Source organism: Apium graveolens, chromosome 8 (assembly GCF_009905375.1).
Source record: "Apium graveolens cultivar Ventura chromosome 8, ASM990537v1, whole genome shotgun sequence".
NCBI classification, from domain to species: Eukaryota; Viridiplantae; Streptophyta; class Magnoliopsida; order Apiales; family Apiaceae; genus Apium; species Apium graveolens.
The window spans coordinates 175,189,721-175,209,351 of NC_133654.1; the positions used below are offsets into that span (position 1 = coordinate 175,189,721).

Consider the following 19,631-nt stretch of genomic DNA (forward strand, 5'->3'; position numbering starts at 1 on the left):
ATATTCCAACTGGCTGGGGGAATCTACTTCCCTTATTATTCTTCCTGACTTTGTACATCTTCCATTTCCCATTGTTTGGATTCCAAGTTTAGTTGTATTGGTAACTGAAACAAATTGGTGCCAGCAGAATCATCAGCAACAAAGAGAGAACATGAGAATCAGATGACACAATAAATCAAATACTTTTGTAAATAAAATCTGCAATTCCGCAAAAAAGAATTTAATGCCCCATATAAGTTGCATGAGTCATTAATATGGAATAAATCCTTTCTCACATGTTTTAAGGGAATATGATACTGATTCAACTAAACAAGCATGAAACACTTCTGTGACTGAAATAGAGCAAACTGTACAACAGCACTTCCCACCACTGAGGAAACAGAGCTTCGCCGTTGCCACATGCATAAGCCTACTAGGAAAGGAACATACTGATTGAAACAGAACATAGAGATATGTATGTATATTTGTTTATCTATGATGAAGGAGAATAAAACTAAACTATATATGAACAGTATAATTCAACCCTCTGATGTATCATATTTGTTACATAAACAAAAATAAAGGCAATCTAATTTCATTTCTCTTTAACTCCCATGTTCATTAAAACCTATGTAGGCAGTTCAGGGGTCTCAGGAGCAATTCCTGTATTAACAACGAAATCTTCCATCCAGTTCTAACTACATAATAAATCCTCCCGAAACTTGTGTAGGCAGTTTCTTGCATTGCTTAATCAGTATAGAGTAAACTTGTGAAATTGTAAATCACGACGTGCTTCCTAGAAAAAGATCAAAATCAACAACAGATAACAGATAAAAGAATGGCCTATGAGCATAGACACACACAGAGTATAAACATATCTTGAAGTTTTTGTAGAACTCAACTACATGAGTATAGATATATCTAACTTCATGTATTTAGGGAATATGTTCAGTAACTTGTACACAATCTTATTGGGATGTACCGCAGTTTTACCTATTGGGAGAACTGAAGTAGTACGTATATTAGTTCTACATAGTTTACAGATGCAGGAATTGCTTCAAGGTTCAAAGGCTGTGAGCAACTCTGGAACTATAATCGTCAATGGGGTTGGGGACGAGTCTGCACAATATAGATATCTTTGCCGACCATACATCCTTCAACATCTTGTGGGCAACCAAACTTGCGCTCCAGGAAGAAACCTACAGCACCGAGACGCTGACCAAGTTGTTGACGAAAGATTGGGTCCACTGTCAGGGGTTTTTTGCTATAGTCCACAGTCAAACGGACAACTTCCCCATTAGCAGGACCATCACCAAGAAGCATCTCCTCACTGAAATTTGCAAATGCCAATGTGCGTACTGATCCATCAAATTTGCCTGAAGATAGACGCCAGGGTGTGCCGCGGGTGCCCGACGCTAGAGTTTCACCAAGACCGGAAGCAATTTCAGCCTCAACAGAGTGATGGTCTTGATCTGTTGGGCTGAGTGTGTGGAGTACAAAGGATAGTTCTGGAGACAGCATCTCCTGGACCAGAATAGCCATCATAGCCTCCTTCTGAGGCACACCTGCAGCTCTACGGCTTAAAACTGCTCTGCGAGTGTATAAAGAAGCCCAAACTCGGCTAACAGCATTCCCAAAAATTATTGGATTTGAAAGGTTGACATTTGGAATCGAATCATATAGTCCAGCTGCAGACATTCCTGCCAAGTCCTCAACATTTGCACTTGAGCGGACAATTAATCTTGCGTTACTAGGAAAAATTGTTCCTAATACTTCAACTATGTCTTCAGAAGGATGTGTGGAAGATATCAGCTTTTGGAGCTCAGTGCAGAGTTTGTCAAGTTCACCACCTTCCAATTTGGCCGACTCTATCTGCTCAAGAATTGAGCTAAAGGCTTCCATTAAATTGTGTTGCTTTAGCGCCAACTCCATAGATCCGAAAGGTATTACTGCTCCAGAGGGAACTTTAAAGAGAGCTGGAACTCCTTGTTCATTGTGAACTGCCATTTGATGAGTAACCTCATTAGCAGATATGTAATAACATTTTTTCCCCTTTCAAAATTACAGGGATAACATGTATAGGTTCTTCAAAGTATGTATACTCCCAGAACAAATCAAAAAGAGATAAAAAAAAAACTTAAGGGCAAGAAATAGCATGTGTATCGAGGACATGTAACCACCATATTCATTTCAAAATTGGTACAGAAAGCATAATTACAGGAATGATTTGTATGTAGGTCTTGAACAGCTGAATATATTATCACTGGCAAATAATGGAGTGAGGTGGACTAACTGTTCCAGATTTTTTGTTTAAGATTGTCACTACCATGCTGAAACACACAAAAAAATAGTAGTTTTAGGTTATATATGTCATAAAAATGGGGAAACGGGATTGAATTATCCCAGTGATACTATAAAACGATAATTAAGTTCCAAATATACTAAAATTATATGTTTGACCCTCTTTACCATATTGGTTAATACATTTAGGAGTAGAGCTCTTTCAGAATCAATCTCCCAAAAGTGTCAACATTGATAATTTTATGATGTACAATACAACAGGCATGCAGAATAATATATACATAACATTTAACAGGTCGCATACAGCACAAGTGTGCTGCCTATTAAAGATAGGGTTCCAAAATTCCCAAATATGCAACATTGTGGTATCTTGGGCCAATATTCAACAGGATTTCTTCTCCATGTCTTCAAAATTTTATGTTTCATTTCTTAACCACTTATTCACATGATATGTGCTGGATGAAAATTGTACTACCCACTAACATTAGAAAATTGTGTTCATATTTTTTCAACCTTACATTTTTCATAAAAAAAACATAACAATTAAGATTCTTATAATCTGATCTTAATATGAGCAAGCACACTCTCAGACATAAGTAGGGACTGGAGGAAGCCGGTACAAGCTGGAATTTCTACTAGCTCCAGAATGACCAAAAAGAAAAGTGTCAATTACAAGAGAAGCAGCTAGTGATATGCAGAATGACCACGCTAGCAATTCTGATGGGAGAGGAAATACATATGATATATAAATTACCTTTAGTGTTCCAAAATACTCGATGAAGGGAATAAGTATCATTATAAATCTATTATTTGAAGCAAGACTGGGGATTTAGGATTTAACATTTAGGGTTTATTATGATTTACTTGGAATTATTTAGGAAGTTCTTAAATTACTACACAGGAATTTACTTTTATCAACATAATTGCAGGTTTTAATTTATCATTAAACACTTGTGTAAACCCATCCAATGGGACAGTTTATAGTCTTTCTTTCATTTGAAATGATTTTCTTCTTTTGGGTAGTGATCAACAATTTTCACCCTTCTTCAGAAATCTCTAAGGTAACAACTTTTCCTGCGTCTTTTTCACAGAAACCTGTCTTACCTTTGGTTTCTTTAGACATTGTTCTGTTGTGCCATGCTATTAAATCTTGTCCTACATCAAGTACCACTTGAACTAGAAGAAAAGTAGTGGTATTCCTTTTTTAATTCATCTTGGAACTTATATAATTCCTTAAACAAGTTTGATAACCAATCAATATGGGCACAAAATCCAAAACTAGATATGCTGAATAAGTTAGAGGAAACTCTGGAACGTGCAGATCTGAACAAAGATCCTGGGAATGTGTAATAGGTTCTACAAAGCTTCAAGATATGTGTAATAGGTTCTACAAATCAATATTGGTCGAGCATCTGTGAAGGTTTTAAAGAAAAGTCGATGGGAAAAATGCGTGTACATATTAGTATAGTAGGGTATCTAATTTTTTATGAGAGAAAGATGTTGAAGATGGACATTAAGGTCATGATGCTGTGTGATACATTTAGAGATAATTTGATAGGTTTTCCAGACTCAATAATATAGTAGAGATGTACACAAGATATTTCACACAAAGGAAATAAAAGTGAGCTAGTAACAAAGTACGACTAAACTTCCAAACCTCTTCTACTTTTACAATATGAACAAATTTTCATAACAAAAAATATGGCCTTCGGCACAAGTGCACTACCTTTACTTGACATAGACACAAGGGACGCTAGGCGACCACAAGAAGCAGCCTTTGCACCTGAAGATTGCACACTTGCATCAGCAAGTGGTATGACGTCTTCAGTAGAGTCAACCTGTTCAAAATCGCACTTTTCAACAATTTGATAACTAAGAGAAGATTGAACTACAACCGTAAGATATTATAAAACTGAAGCACAACAAAACGGTACCTGAATTGTAGGGGTTTCTCCAGCTGACCAGGAAGGACCATTATCAGTTGTCTTTCCAGAAGCTGATGAACCATTACTTGAAATATTTTTTAAAGAAGGATCGCTTTCACGTATCGATGCAGTTAAGTTAACTGCTGATGATGATGCTTCTAACCTGGGAAAGAAATAATAGAACAAAATTAGCATAAAGACAAATGAAGTATGAAAAGGAAGAAAAAATAGTAATTTTGGATCATTGAAGGATTAGGTGAATTTTCCATCATCGGATGTTACGAGGGCTTCTGAGAGGAAACTGATTATGTGATAGAAAAGATGGAAAGATGATAACCTCACGTATTTTTGGTCAAGTTTTCTGATATCATTAACCTTATCATCATCTTCGCAAGTAACAAACACAACTTTCTCCTGCACATAATAACTTCTGATTATTTATTTTCATGATCTAATAGTATATAACTATAACCCCGTCTTCATCCCACTTCCTGCCTTTCATGATATAATAGTACTATATAACTACAATACTGTCTCCATCCCACTTCATGTTTATGTGAGCCACTTATTTTTCATATTTTTTCCACGCATTATAAGGCATATAGATAAGGTACTTCTAAATAATATATTTACGTATTCTTGTTTTTGTATAGTAAATATGAACTTCAAGTTTTTGTGCAGAACAAAAAAACCTGAAAAAAAACTTTTCGTAATATTTGTTTCTGTTTAGAAAAATGAAGTTCAGATTTTTGCACGAGACATAAATTACGGAAAAAAATATAACTTATAACATCAAGATGGGATGAAGGGAGCAATTGAGTGAGTTATGGTGACTTGCTTGCCGGGCTCTAACACCAAGATGGGATAAGTGGGGCAGCTCCTGCAGAAGCACAACTCCAACTATATTACTTCCAGCAGCTGTTACCTGCCAGATTGCATTAGCAAGACTTATTAGCTCCCAGGAGCAATATTAGATAACTTAGAATTTAAAAACAGAAAATTTCTCAACCTCTTCATCTCCATCTGCTTTGCTAACCACAAGAATTACAGGTCCTGTTAAAGATGCTGGCAGTGTCCCAGGAACAATTTTGTCAACCTACAGAACTGAGTGAGTGAGACTAAAAGATGCACCAGTGAGCAGAATTTTAAATGTAGCATGTGAAATTCATTACATATTGACAATGTTGTTGAAATTTGACGCTAAGGCGATAACACTAAACATCAAGAGAACTCAGAAACATAAAAAAAATAGAGTAAATTATAAAATTTATTTGCCAGACTGTCACATGAAATTACCAATATGAAGTACTAAAAGCCGAGAACCATTTTAATGCAAGTAATTAAATAAAAAAATCATTTCCAACCAAAATTTGAGGGAATAAGAAAAGTAAATAGACGTCACCCACTACATTCAACATATGTGGCATGCATGATAGAAATATATAACTAAACAGCAAACAAAAACCACTGAAAAAAATTAGTATGAACCTCAAGTGAATAAGATAACATAAATATCAGCATAGATGAACATTAAAGAATAAATGATAAAATGCAAATTTTAAGTTAAAAAAAAAAAGAGGACACAATTTAGAGGACTAGGATTGTGCATATAGATCATATGACTGTATGAATATTATTCGTGCTCCTGAACTGGAATCCACTTAGTATGATATAAAAACAATATTAGTGAAACTAGAAACCTCTAATATGTATCTTCTACATATCCATGGTTCGTATTTCTGGAACTGAAAACAATTTTTTTTTGTGAGAAAAGATATTTAACTGTTTTGAGATTATTGTTGCACTTAAGTACCTGAACAAGGGTTCCAGAAGTGGCCCCTGGAACCAGAACATCCCAACCTTGAGATCCCAGGGCAGTTCTTACAGCTTTGAGGAGAACTGTACAAAGTTTTGAAACCTGAAAAATAACACTAAAAATGACACTTGCAAGTTAGATGTATATATTAATTTATAATAAACTAGAAATCATTGCTGATGCACAATCAGAAATTACAAGTTTTAATATGGAAGATAAATATGATGCCAACATACCCCGCACGAATTTCTGCTTCAGCATAAATGCGGACACTATTTTCAGGCACTCCTAGAGCTTTTCCTAATATCTGCAATAGACAAGGATATTCTCGATTAGAAGCCTCCAATTATCCAGGAAGACATGTAGGACAAGTGACAAAGTAGTTGAGGGTTAGGGCTCCCTAACGTAAAAACGTGTAGATGCTTTTAGTGGAGATAAAGTTTGTACACTGTCAGGATTCCCACTGAACTTTGCAAAATGAGATGGATAAATATTAAACATGGAGATGATTTAAGGCACAGATTCTAGAAAACCGCAAGACCCAATTTTAAAGTGCGACTTGTGAAGTGCCATTATTGTGTGCTTTTAGAGCAAAAATATAATTCACAAATTTAACTAGAAAATTATACTTGACATATCTTAACATTGAAACATAACAGGGAGCATATATAACATAATTAAAATTTCAATAATGAAACATCAATCAATAAGGTTCAATAATTTATAAGCTTCGGAGTCATTGAGGTCAATCTCTTGCCCCTCAAATTCTTGCTCTTTCTTTTCATCATCTTCTCTATTAGACTTGAATAAGATGCTCCATGATTTGCATTTTTGTAAAAAACTGAAGATAGGGTAGGGTTTCTTCTCTTTTACCATTCTTTTAAAGGTTTTTGTGTCTTTTACTAATCTTTTTAGCGCTTTTGAAGTGCTCTTTGGACTATTTCAGAATCGCTCTAAATCGCACATTTTTTAATCACACCTTGCGCCTAATTGCGCCTTTAACAACGATGTACAGGCCCCACAGTAAAATTGGACCAAATGTTGTCAAGTAACATATAATAATTTCAGCCAGATAAGATAGATCTATAAAGCAGTTTAATCTGGAAAATAGATGATGGCCAAATTGAGAGTTCATGTAGATTCATCTTTAAATTTGTTTTTTGGATACCAACAAAAAACATATTAAAAGAGATTACTCTAGAATAACAAATATGTAACCATACCTGGACTTTCTCCGGAAATATTTGAAGAAGTGCCTCGGAGTACTCCTCCGTCAGCCTTCTCGACCTATCAAGAGTTGCTTTGAGCCTTAATGCCCAAATTCTTTTACCATCTTCATTGCCTTCATAAGATATATAACACGCCAGTTGAGATTAGAGAGGCCTTACATAAAATCCAAAGTATAGCAATGGTTAGCTATAAAGATATACCTTCTGTTTTCAGAAGGCCTTTCTCTTGCCATGCTATTAGTTCATTTCCAATAGCATCACATTCCTCTCTCTTCCAACCAGACAGACCTAGCTGATGAATGCCAACCACGAGAGCCCTAATAGGATCATTCCATGATCTAATATTTTTCAAGTCCACATGTTCTGCAAGCTGATGAGCCCCTCCCGCAGCTTCAAGAGTATTAAGGCACCTAAACATATCAGTATATTACTTACCATATTTTGTTATCATTGTTATGAGAAATCTTACATTGATAGACATGATGTAGAATTAATCTAGAGTATGTGCAAGCAAAGAGTGTCAGCCAAGGTAATCAACCTTTAGCACATCAGGTTCTTCTAGTCTTTAGAACTTGGTATTTATTATTGTGGTTCATACTTATCAAATGTATAGTAAAAATTATTTCACATGTAACATAGGTATCACGATAATCCTCAAAATCCACAAAATGTATGTGCATATAGGGCAATTCGTTTTATAGTTTCAAGTTTCAACAGAGAAATGTATGTTAAGTGTCAACTCAATTTGAAAAAAAAAACAAGATAATGTGACTTTAGTTTTGAAGATCTGAAGAAGCATTAAATATATAGTAAGCAAAGTGAATATATCCGACTTCAAGTAGAAGCAGGGATTATGTCGTTTTATTTTTAATCCAGAGATTTGGCAAATAGACTATTTTATTATAGTGACACCTTTCCCGTTCACTAGCTAAACTTGGAACTAACTTTGATCAATCTACAAATTAAGATACACTTTATAGTTAGCATCTACAACATATAATCTTATTTACTACAGAGATGTATTACCTCCGTACCCTTTTACTTCTCCCTGTAAGTTTCTAGTAGCATTTCTTCAAAACATTCAATAAACATCGTATATCTTTTCTAGGGCTGAGCAAAACCGAACCGAGACCGGAAAACCGAACCGAATTTTGCTAATTCGGTTCGGTTCGGTTCCATTTTTTCAAAAAATTCGGGTATTCGGTTTATTCGGTCCGGTCTGTTTTTTTAAAAAAAAATCAGTTCTGGACCGAATAGACGGAATAACATATATAAATATATAATATATTTTTTATTTTATATATATATATATATTATAAAATTTGTATTCAGTATTCACACACTAACGACTTAACCCTATTATACTCACACAGACACAGGTCAGTCACCAGGGAAACAAAACAACGCCGCATATACATTCATATCGATCGCCATCGGACTAATTTTGGGTTCAAAGTATCAAAGATTCATATTGGATATCTCTTTCGCAGCTTCATCGGTTCATTACTTTCCTTATTCAATTTCAATTAGATATCTCTAGATTTTGCAATCAAAAAATATGTTTTAGTTTGTTATCTCCTAATTTGCTAATATTTCCTAATTTTGTATATGCATCATTTAGTTTGTTATTCCTGATTTGCTAATTTCTCCTAGGTTTTAATTTTATTTAACTCTTAATTGAGTACTGGAGAATCAAGGTTATATAACTCTTAGTTGTATTCTTGACTACAGTAGCTACAAACTCATTTTTTTGTAGATTGTTGTTTACAGTTTACTTGTTTTGGTTGTATTAATTAGACAATTCATGAGCAGTAGCAGTAAGTACTAAGTAGTAGCAGCAGTGCAGTACTGTTGTAACTTACAAACTAATTTAGTTTACTTAACTTCCTTTTTATTTCAGTTGCAAATTGGTGTAATGTCCCAAGCAGATTCACAACGAGACACGGGGATGGGGGATTCTAATGATCCTAAAACCACTCAAACTCAAACCGCAAGCTCCGCGAAGAAAAAAAGAAGGCCTATGAAAGAGAGGTCGGAAGTGTGGGATCATACGACCTCCACCTTCATCTACTGTTTGTTTAATAAAAACATAAGCATCAAAGTTTGACTTAGGACAAAAAACATAAAAATATAATGTAGAAGTATATTGTTCTTAAAAATTTTGGCAAAGTCATGGGGACTGGTAAAAATGGAATTGAGGGAGCATTTCTACGATTTGTATATGTGCGATTTATTTTAACCACATACTTGAACACAAATAGCAAAATGTTGGCGGACAACTATATGATGACTAAATTGATAGCTTTAAGCAACTATCAAAATATGACAACTGAATCAGCAAAAAACTAAAAACGTACCTACTACTTTATTCCATAAATGGAAAAGATGATATTATAAATTAAAATTGTAAAACATATGTTCATAAGGCTTCACATGACATAACCCATAGATTTATACCGCCAGCACCCCCAAATTTTAAATTAAATTAAATATATTTTTTAATAATATAAGTTTTACAATTTTTAATTATATAGAATGTGCAATTTACGGTCAAACTTTGATCAATTTGACCGTGGACTAGTCAAAACATGACACATAAAATGAGATTGAGAGAGTATAAATACAATAATGAAGATATCAGTAAGATGATATGTGTGTGGAATATATAATAAGTTGGAAACTGAAAGCTACAAAATATTCATATTAGTTTCTTTTAGATCTAAATCAAGAATATTAATTATGACTACCTTCTGAATTTTTCAATCGAACTGTCCGCCGAAATTTTGCTACTTGTGTCTAAGTATGTGGTGGACATAGAGGTTAAACAAGCAATTTAAGAAAATCATCACAAAGAGCCAAATGGTGAACACACGGTAGTTAAAGCAGGAAGTAGAAATGAGAATTCATCTCAAAATTGGGGTGATTGAGTCTATAGTTCGAGTTTTTTGGAATGAGTGGAGGAAGGAATGAGAAATATGAACATTTATAAAATATTTCTTTTCATATGATTGAAAAATATGAATTTTCCCCGAAAAATAAAACAAATTCCGTTCGCTTCTGTCAAATTTAATTACCTCCAACTATAAGGGGTGACGTTTTTTACATCTAATACCAATATATACACACTGACCAGTGAATACTGATATATATCTCACATTAAAGAAATCATGCAACACATTCAGTTAAGATAAACAATAACTAATAATCACCATACTTCTCTAGGTGTTTCTTTTATCACTTTCAAAGAAGCAAAAGTACTTGAACCTATTTATGATACTGGTACATGAAATATATCTCAGATAAGGTCAAAAATTAAATATACCTGCTCAAGAGAACAAATGAATAGTCTTCGAGTCCAATCTCACAAAGACGCCACTGTTTCAAACCATCATTAGGAATAAAGTTAAGTTCACATAAACATCAGATTTAATAAATAGAATTAAAAGATTGCAGTGGACCTTTTGGCGCATTGCTATTGCAGAATCAGGAGCATCATTTCTAATTCCACTTTCAAGACCTCTCACAATTGCTCCTCGCAGACTGTGTAAGGACTGTAGTGTTTTTATCAGTAGATCCATCTCGTCACTTTTTAACATAAAAATTCCTCCGGAATCGTCTAAACCCTAGCAATCAAAAATTAACCCCATTCAGCGAGTTAACTTATAAATCATTCGTTTCAAAAATGCTAAGTCAATTGAATTAGAAGATTAAGGATCACTTTTAATTTTAATAATCAAATGCATATGGAAAAACTATTGCAATTATGCAGCTAACTGTTATTTCATATTTTTGGCACTTAAAATGAAATTCACCATCTTTATGTGACTAACTTGGCACCCATTTGGCTATTCTATTAAGTGGAAACCAAAATTTGAAGTCCAAATGATAATTTTTATATCTTCATTATGCAACTGACATGGGTGAGCTTAAAGTGAATGTAAAAACCCATGAAATGCAAGTAGGACAAGAATGATGTTTCTAGCTCAACTTTCAAATTTCTTCCTCTGTTTATTCAAAGAAATTGTCAATCCTCATCTTTAATGCTCGAACTTATCTTGCGGTAAGAATTATCATGCTTTTTCATTATTCATTTTATATCTTTGCATGTATTAATTTTCAACTTCTACAATTGCATATAATAATTTTTGCTTCAAAAATATAATAATTTTTACTAAATATTTATTACTTAAAACCTATGTCATTCTGGCATTGTTGTAATTTACTTCATGCCATAAAATTAGTCAAATACTATAAACTTAAGAAGCAACGATATGGGTGCAAGGGTGCGTAATACGGGAATACACGGATTTAGAAGATTATAAAAATATGGGAATTCAGGTGAAAGATAATGCAAAATTTATATGAATTTCAAAAACATGTCCGCCGATGTTTTACATGATCAGTTCACTAGCGACCAGGCACAAGCACATTTTTATATAATCTTCAACAAGTATATTTTTCTCAAAAAATAAACACTAAAAAGATGGATACGGATTTCACTAGAGCAACATTTTTTATCAGGTAAAGAAGTGAAAAAGGTCAGAATCCTTCAATATAACTTTAATTTGAGAGAGAGCGGAGAATATAAGGTGGAAAAGAGACGAACCGGTTGTGGCGGAATAAAAATACTAAGAAAATTTTAACTCAATATATTTTAAATATATAAAATAACATGCTAAACTTTTTATGAAATAAAATAAAAAAATTATTCTCATATAAAACTTCACTCTGTTTACAATCTTTTCCGCACCCCCAGATGTAGCCTTACTCCCCCATTTATACATGAAATATATAATGGGTAAATTCAAACAGGAAAAATAATTTAGATTAGAATTCAATTATCCAATTTTTTATATCAAAAAGTAAATTACTAAATTTCAAGTAGAAAATGTTATAATATGAGCTCTTTCTTTTACCAAATATATGTAATTACTTTAGAATTGAATCCTTATTATTGCTTACATTTTTTAGCTGATATGCTAATTCTTACCAAATACATAACTACTTTCAAAAAATATTAATTAAAAACCTTTAATTAATATTGCAGATAGGGAAATGCATCTAGAAAAGTATAATATGAAATAGACAATCACCTTTTTGCACTCCAAAAACAGAGAAAGGGATGATAAGCTCCTTTCATCAAAAGATTCCTTTATTGAATCCAGTTGTTCTGTTAGGCTGCAAAAATATATAGACAAAATGCACATATAAAAACCCAAATTTCTACGAGTAGTATTTTAGATTAACATTATAAAAAAAAGTACAGAGATGGATTTAATCAACAAAAGATAAGTAAACTAGAGAAAAGTCTGACATAATTAAACTTAATTTGAATGTATATCTGGTAACATTGTGGGATAATTTTGGAAGTTTAGCTCCAAACTTACAAAAGTTCACAATCAAAGTCTTGAGTCTAACATGTGGTGCTTCTGGTTCTGAACACAATCGGGGTGCGTGTAAAAACATCCATTAAGAGGAGGAACATTCGACTCAAAAGCAACTCAATGACGCGGTATATGTCAAATATAATAAAGATTTAAATCGTAAATTCGATGCAAGTGCTGTTCAAGACCAATAGATGTAACTGAAGATTGTAAAGAGTGGTTTCTTGGAAGGAATTTTGACGATGTCGATAACAACTATGTCCATGAAGGCGAGACGATGTGTGTATTGCTTCAGGAACCACTTTATCATACAAGGCACTTAACAAGAAGCACATCCACCACAAACGCGACTCATGTAACAACTGAGTCCATGAAGGCGAGATGATGTGTGTATTTCCTGGACCACATCATTCTTTGTACCTTAACAAAAACTTGACCTTGGAGTTTGAAATGAAATCTTAAATTTAGGTGAGTGGCAATTGCTTAAAAAAGACAAATTTAGGGTTCAGTTGGATGTTCTGTGTTTGTGTTTGCTGCACTTTCTCTAGCATGATAACGAAGCAAAATAGTCTAATTTCTATAAAAATTCAGGCGTTTATTAGTTCGTAAATAATAAAAGATAGTTTATTAGTTAAAAAGGGGTAGAAAGGATTAACATTAATTACAAATGAAGGTTCAGCCACATTCAACTGCAAGGCGGGTTGCTAGTACCATCATCCAACTATTTATCTACTTTGGTGATTGAACAAAGCCGTGAAGGTTTTTTTTATTTGCCTTATAACATATATCACAACTTATTGCATATCTGGGTAAGAGTCACAAGAAAGGAAATCTTTCATTCGCCCGCCGTCTTAAGATATGCCCAACACTCTTGAAATGGTATACATGCTTTCTATTGTCTATATGTTTCATCAAGTGGAGAAATCAAGCTTCGAGAAAGAAGAAAAACCGATTTAAAGAAGGAACCAATAGTAAATGGCCCGGAAAAACATGAACCTGATCCCTACACTGATGAATTTGTAAAAAACTTCAATTCCTTTATACACAAATTCTCCACTTCTTGATCTCTAATGATCTATAGATGGTGGGATTTGCTTGACTCAACCTCCTAGTGCACCCTTCAAGTGGTAGTACATCTTATACACCATCTAACCTTTATATCTGATGTGGAATTTTCTCTGTACGCAAAGGTTTTCATTAATTCATAATTAGCATGGTCATTTGAAACCTCAAGTCCTAAAGGTCATGAGATAAATGTTCTTCCTTTTTTTTAACTTCAGCAGCTGATTACAACTCATAGTCCTATCTTTTACCACAAGTGGCGAATAAGAATTTCCAGAGTTATTAAAGGGTGAATTGTGCACACATGTGGTTAAACGAAGAATTTAACTAAACATCCATTGAGCAAGAATTAAATATATACTTTCATAACCTATCTAAGTTGGGGAGGCACTCGTCAGACCCAACTTGCACTCATTATTTGGATTAAGACCCTCCTCACAAATCAGAGAAAGATACGAGACAAGACTGGAAGCCCCCACCAACTTTTGGAGCAATAGAATAATTGGTTAACTGTTGGGTTAGGATGAGCAGGGCTTGCATTACCTGTTTTGAATGACAGAATAACTATTTACCATTTTTCTACCATGTCAATTGTACACAATAAAGTGTCACATGGATGCTCTATTTTCCTTATTAGGGGAAGTGGGGACCAACCTTGCTCATTGTACAATTTTCCCTGTTCACTGAAATGATAGAAATAACAATTTGATGTATTATAGTTGTATATACTACATACAATATTTTTTTTGACAAGGTATATACTACATATAATAACAGACTATGTTAAGTGACACAGTAACTTATATATTGTATATAGAAAAGATGGAGCCCTTTTTTCTGAAATCATACTTTAAACTATGTTCTTTTGCACAACCATAGTTTAAATTGGTATAGAATTTGGAGACGATATCCATGGAAAATGTATAAAAAATGCTTGGATATCAATCTTGGTAAAGATTAACATGCCGTGAAAAAAGAACATTTAGCCTAGAATAAAAGGATTTTCCGATGATAATTTTAAAATATAAAGGGGTATCTATCATAGCTCTGCAGGTAGTACAATTAGAAAATAACGATTTAAATGTAACGGCAGAAAGACGCAAGTAAAAAGGTTAAGACGGTAAAAGCCAATACAACTCTGTGACTAAGGTCAAGGTGACCAAAAAATCAACTATAGACTAGCACAAAGAAAAACAATAAACAGATAGATTAGAGAGCAAACCTTCCAGCATTAAAAAAATCTTTTAGTTCATGATGAAATATCTTGAATTGTTCTACAAATGCTTCATTATATTCTCCAGGATTTTTGGTAACTCTTTCCAGCATTGCTTGCGTAGCAACTAAATCTTCAGGGCCAGCATTGCGATGTAGCTTGTTTTGTATTGTATGCTTGATTTCTTGCTGAGTCGCAGAAATTCAAATAAGAGAATACCAACAGAAAATATAACGGAATTATCAAATTAGTGTATTATAACAATTATAACCTTGAGGTCATGAGGGATATCGTTTCGATGGGCAATATCCCTAATACGTGTTAGAGGAACCGATGCAGTAAATTCTGCCTTAAAAGATGGCAAACAAGGCTGAATCTTGCGAATCACGAGTACTTCCTGCAAATTATAGATAAATCGTCGAGTTAGTTACAAACAAATTCAGTGTGAGAAACAATATAAAGAATATAAATTTCATGGAGCAGTTATATTATGCGCAATCTTTCTTCCAGCTAGTTGGTCATTATGTGACTTTTCATTTGGTGAAATAACAATAATAATCGTCAAAACAAGAGATGTAGGGCTAATATTAGAGTTTGTGTTTATGCGAATACCATGTTGACATACCATTAAAATTTAAAGTTAATAGTGACAAGTATCTGTATTCTGGTAGTTCAAATTATAATTTTGATACCCAAGTTCAATGCTGAGCCATATAAACTCTAATCAAATCCACTTGGATATTTACACCCTCACTCTAGTGGGGAAAATTGAACGACTTCAATCAACAAATTCTAGATACTATGTTTAAAGACTTCAATCGACAAATTTCAGATACTATGACGAATATTCCCAATATACCTAAAATACAATGAGTGATTAGTTCAGTAATTATCACATCACAATGTTTTGAATCATCGAAAATGACAAACATATGAATATAAAGTCATATTAATACAAAGATTCCGGAATCTTCTAGTCAAATGAAGCTCTTCTTTGGAACCAAGATAGTATCATATCCAACTAGTGGAAAGTAAGAATTAGTTACAGCATCTGTAAAAAGCTCATAAAAAAGTTTAATGTCTGTCATCGGTAAACGTTTATATGATTAAAAAGTACAAACTGCTATATTGCGTTAAAATAAAATAATATGATTGCATAAAATAATTTTATCAGGATTGTAAGTCTGAAATGTGGATATTGTTGCTAAAATTAAATCTGAAGACCTTACCTTCTTGAGGTAAGCCGTACACAGAATCAAGAGGACAATTTAGAAACATGAAGAATGGGTAATTTTATATTATTATAACATTTAAAATTAAAGGCTTGGATTTGATTGAGATACTCGAACTGGTGACATTGTGGTTTTGACTTTTCCCGCTGGTAACATTTTCCAGTTATTTCAATTTTCCGCATGATACAACTTATAGCATTGCTAATACTCTGATTGTGCATTAACACTAGAGATACTAATGAAACAAAGACGATTAGGGAAATTAAGTGAAGATAAGATGATTGAAGATGATTGTATAATAGAAGTTATAACTAATATGAATAACAGATCACCTGAGCTGAAGTGTCCTTTCTACCGGAAATTCTTTCCAATTCGCGAAATATATGCCTGGAAATCTCAGCATGCTTGTTTGGACGGTGATGACCTCCACCTTCAAAGCATGGAATTTGTCCTGTGTTTATCCACTGCATGCAAGGATTAAAATATAAGAACACGTGAAGGAATACTCAAAATTAAAGCTAGTGGTCAATCGACAAACCTTAAGATATATAGCTGAATATATAAGAGCCTCCAAACGGTTTGCAACTGCAAGACTTCCAACTAGTAGTTCACGAATAATTTCAAGCTGCAGCAGTAGAAGAGATCCAGAATTACGGATATTTGTAAGGCTATAATAAATAATATGATTTCTACACTTTATAGAGAAAAAAGCATACTTCACTTCAATATAATTATAAATATGCATAAGCTATAGCTACAACTGATATTTTGGTGAAACCTGCTCTTTATACACCAGCAAGAAGTGTATCGATGATACAATATTAAGAAAGGTGTATAAGTGCAGAGAGTTGTTGAGCGGAATTTTCATGGAACTGTTTCAGAAAGAGATTTGTGGAATAGAAATGCAAGGTGTTTTACATTACAACTGGTATCAATCACATCTCAACCACTACATAAAATATTCTAACAAACACTCTTTTCATGTCATAACAATAATATTTTATGTCATCAGAAAATCTAATATCCCTTAAACTGGAAGATCATAAGGCTTCTTATGAAACTATGTAAAAAATAAAACTCAAGCCAGCATCAGATGCCACCCTTCATACAAGTCCATCCTCAATTTTGCACACCAAAAAAAACCTTGATTTTTATATTTTAAAATTAATCTTCACACAGACATCTACTTTTGACGAGTATCAGTTATCTGCAATATGGCCACTTTCAACAAGTGAAGGATTTTCAAGCCTCCCAATTAGCATATCTCTCGCAGACCTTTGTCTTACAAAATTCACTACCCTCAAATAACCACTGTACCCATGCTGTAACAATGTCCCCAATCTTGCAATCCCATTAATCGTGACATCGCCATAATATTTTAGAGTACAATATTTACTGAAGTTATTCTTCTTCTGGAAGGATGGAAAAAAACTAGCCAAATTTAGCATAAGTAATTAAAATTTTATTTTATAGCCATTAAGCCATATCTAACATGGCTAGAAGCTTACAGAATAACATATCCGCATAAATTAGGAGGAGATTACAACTAATTATGTTGATGGCACCACTCTGAAGGAAGAAAGCAGTAAGGAAGATTAGAAGTTGGTACTGAAACCTTTTGCCACCAATTTCGGGCATTCTGATCACCCTTCACCAAGTTCAGAGCAATCCCTTCAAGCCCTGATGTATCCCACTTTCTTTCTTTTTCTCTGTTCCCGTGATCATTCGATCGCATGAAAGATGCAGCTTCCCCTTGCCACTGATCAACAAAAGAACTAGTTATCTCCTCCACATGTGGAGACCCATTGTGATATGCATTACTCTGTTCTTCCACGACGACTTCAGTGTCCAAGGGTAACAGATTCACAGCCTCGTTGGTCCTATTCCATCGACATACCATCTCAAAACTCCCTTGTTTTGGCAACTTCAAGACTCTGTTATCACCCCCTTCCCAAACCATATTATCATCCCCTCTCACAACAACAAATTTAAACTCAATAGACTCACCCCCTTTGAGTTCAAACTCCAAAACCCATCCATCACTAGTCCAGTTCATTGTCTTTTTCTCCTTCCAAGACCCAAATTCTTTAGCTGAACCAAGAACCGCAATGTGCTCCCCATACTCAACCTGGTGTGCCAGTAAAACAACCAATCGCACCATGTTGCTTGTTGATTTCTTGTTCTCTACTTCACTGCACTAGAACCGCTTTGTTATTATACTACCAGAATTCATTTAAAAAATTTGAGATACAAAATATATACAATAAAAACTTTCCAATATTGAACCAATAAACCATATGCTTTTTCTTATAATTTTTCTCCTATCAATTTATATTAACTTACAGTAGCTTTTCTGCAATTAAATACATCATCGAACATAAAAAACAACACAATTTTTTATTTTAAGTATCCTAATCACCCTAAAACATATCAAGAAAAACACAAATTAGCTCGATATTCTATACACATTTCTCACTATTTACATTCCTACACTAAAAAAGTTAAACGCCCTGGTTATTTTATACAACTACATCATATACCCAAAAGTAAATTGCATTACGCGTATTTCCATTTCATTAGTCATACCAATTGCAATACTACACCCTAAACTATCATTCCAAAGACTAGACTTCACATTTCACAACACATAAAACACATAATGTCCGTCAACTATCTAACAAACGATTTCACGTCTAATTCTCATTTCAACAACAAATAATTTTATCTTCCCAAGTAAACATAAAATTAATTTTCTCACTCTAATTCCTATGTCAACAACACATTATTCATTATTCCTAATCAAACATATAAACAATGCAAATAAAGTTGCGAAAACGAAAATTCGACAAAAATTATCACAAAATTAGTAATAAGTACACAAAAGTTGAAATTCGAAAAATACCTAGTTACAATAGAAGCAGCAACAGAGCAAACTCTACCAGGCCGATACAAAAACCCTAACTTGGAAACACGAGAAGCGGCAATGGTTCCAGGCTTTAAACTACTCGAAATCGAAACGAATCGCAACTGCCTTTGCTGCCAATTATTCCAAGTTGCAGTAGAGCAGCAATGCATTACACGCATAGAATCCATATGTGTGTAATTTACACACAATCACTAAAAGTTATAGTTACAAGTGAATATTTGAAGTTTAGGTTGAGTAAATCATGGTGAGGAAGGAAACCTATAGATACAAAATGTTTGTTTGTGTGTGTATAGGGGGTATGGAGATAAAGTGACACGTTGAGTGTAATTGAATGATCAGGGGCGCATCCCTATGACTGATCTAGTATTAGTCATCTCGCCTCCTACTTGTTTAAACTAAAATCGTATAATTTGATCAAATTTTAAAATCATGATGTACGGCGTAAATTTTAAATTATCTAAAAAAATCGATATGAATAGTGCGTTTTTTTGCGGATTAAACGTTTAATACCACTTAAAAAATAATAAATATTTATTTATTTAAAGTTGAATTTGTATAATTATT

The 19,631-nt window shown here is 33.6% G+C and overlaps 1 protein-coding gene across 2 annotated transcripts; it reads right to left on the bottom strand.

Annotated features, from left to right (window-relative positions):
* Positions 1 to 808: 808 nt before the first annotated feature.
* On the bottom strand, positions 809 to 19,423 carry LOC141677943 (phosphoglucan, water dikinase, chloroplastic). 2 transcript variants are annotated; one of them, XM_074484095.1, is made up of 19 exons: positions 19,044 to 19,423; positions 17,757 to 18,333; positions 16,680 to 16,766; positions 16,474 to 16,605; positions 15,181 to 15,306; positions 14,919 to 15,097; positions 12,344 to 12,428; positions 10,709 to 10,873; positions 10,573 to 10,625; positions 7,452 to 7,660; positions 7,245 to 7,363; positions 6,258 to 6,328; positions 6,019 to 6,136; positions 5,215 to 5,301; positions 5,044 to 5,130; positions 4,543 to 4,619; positions 4,215 to 4,368; positions 4,007 to 4,118; positions 809 to 1,979 (listed from the first exon to the last, which is right to left on the bottom strand). In XM_074484095.1, the coding sequence occupies exons 1-19, from the start codon at positions 19,232 to 19,234 to the stop codon at positions 1,078 to 1,080; spliced, it is 3,531 nt and encodes a 1,176-aa protein (XP_074340196.1). In that variant the 5' UTR covers positions 19,235 to 19,423; the 3' UTR covers positions 809 to 1,077. The 2 variants fall into 2 exon arrangements, with proteins under 2 accessions (XP_074340196.1, XP_074340198.1); XM_074484097.1 differs by having other exon boundaries at positions 17,757 to 18,338; positions 19,044 to 19,160.
* Between the last annotated feature and the right edge of the window lie 208 nt (positions 19,424 to 19,631).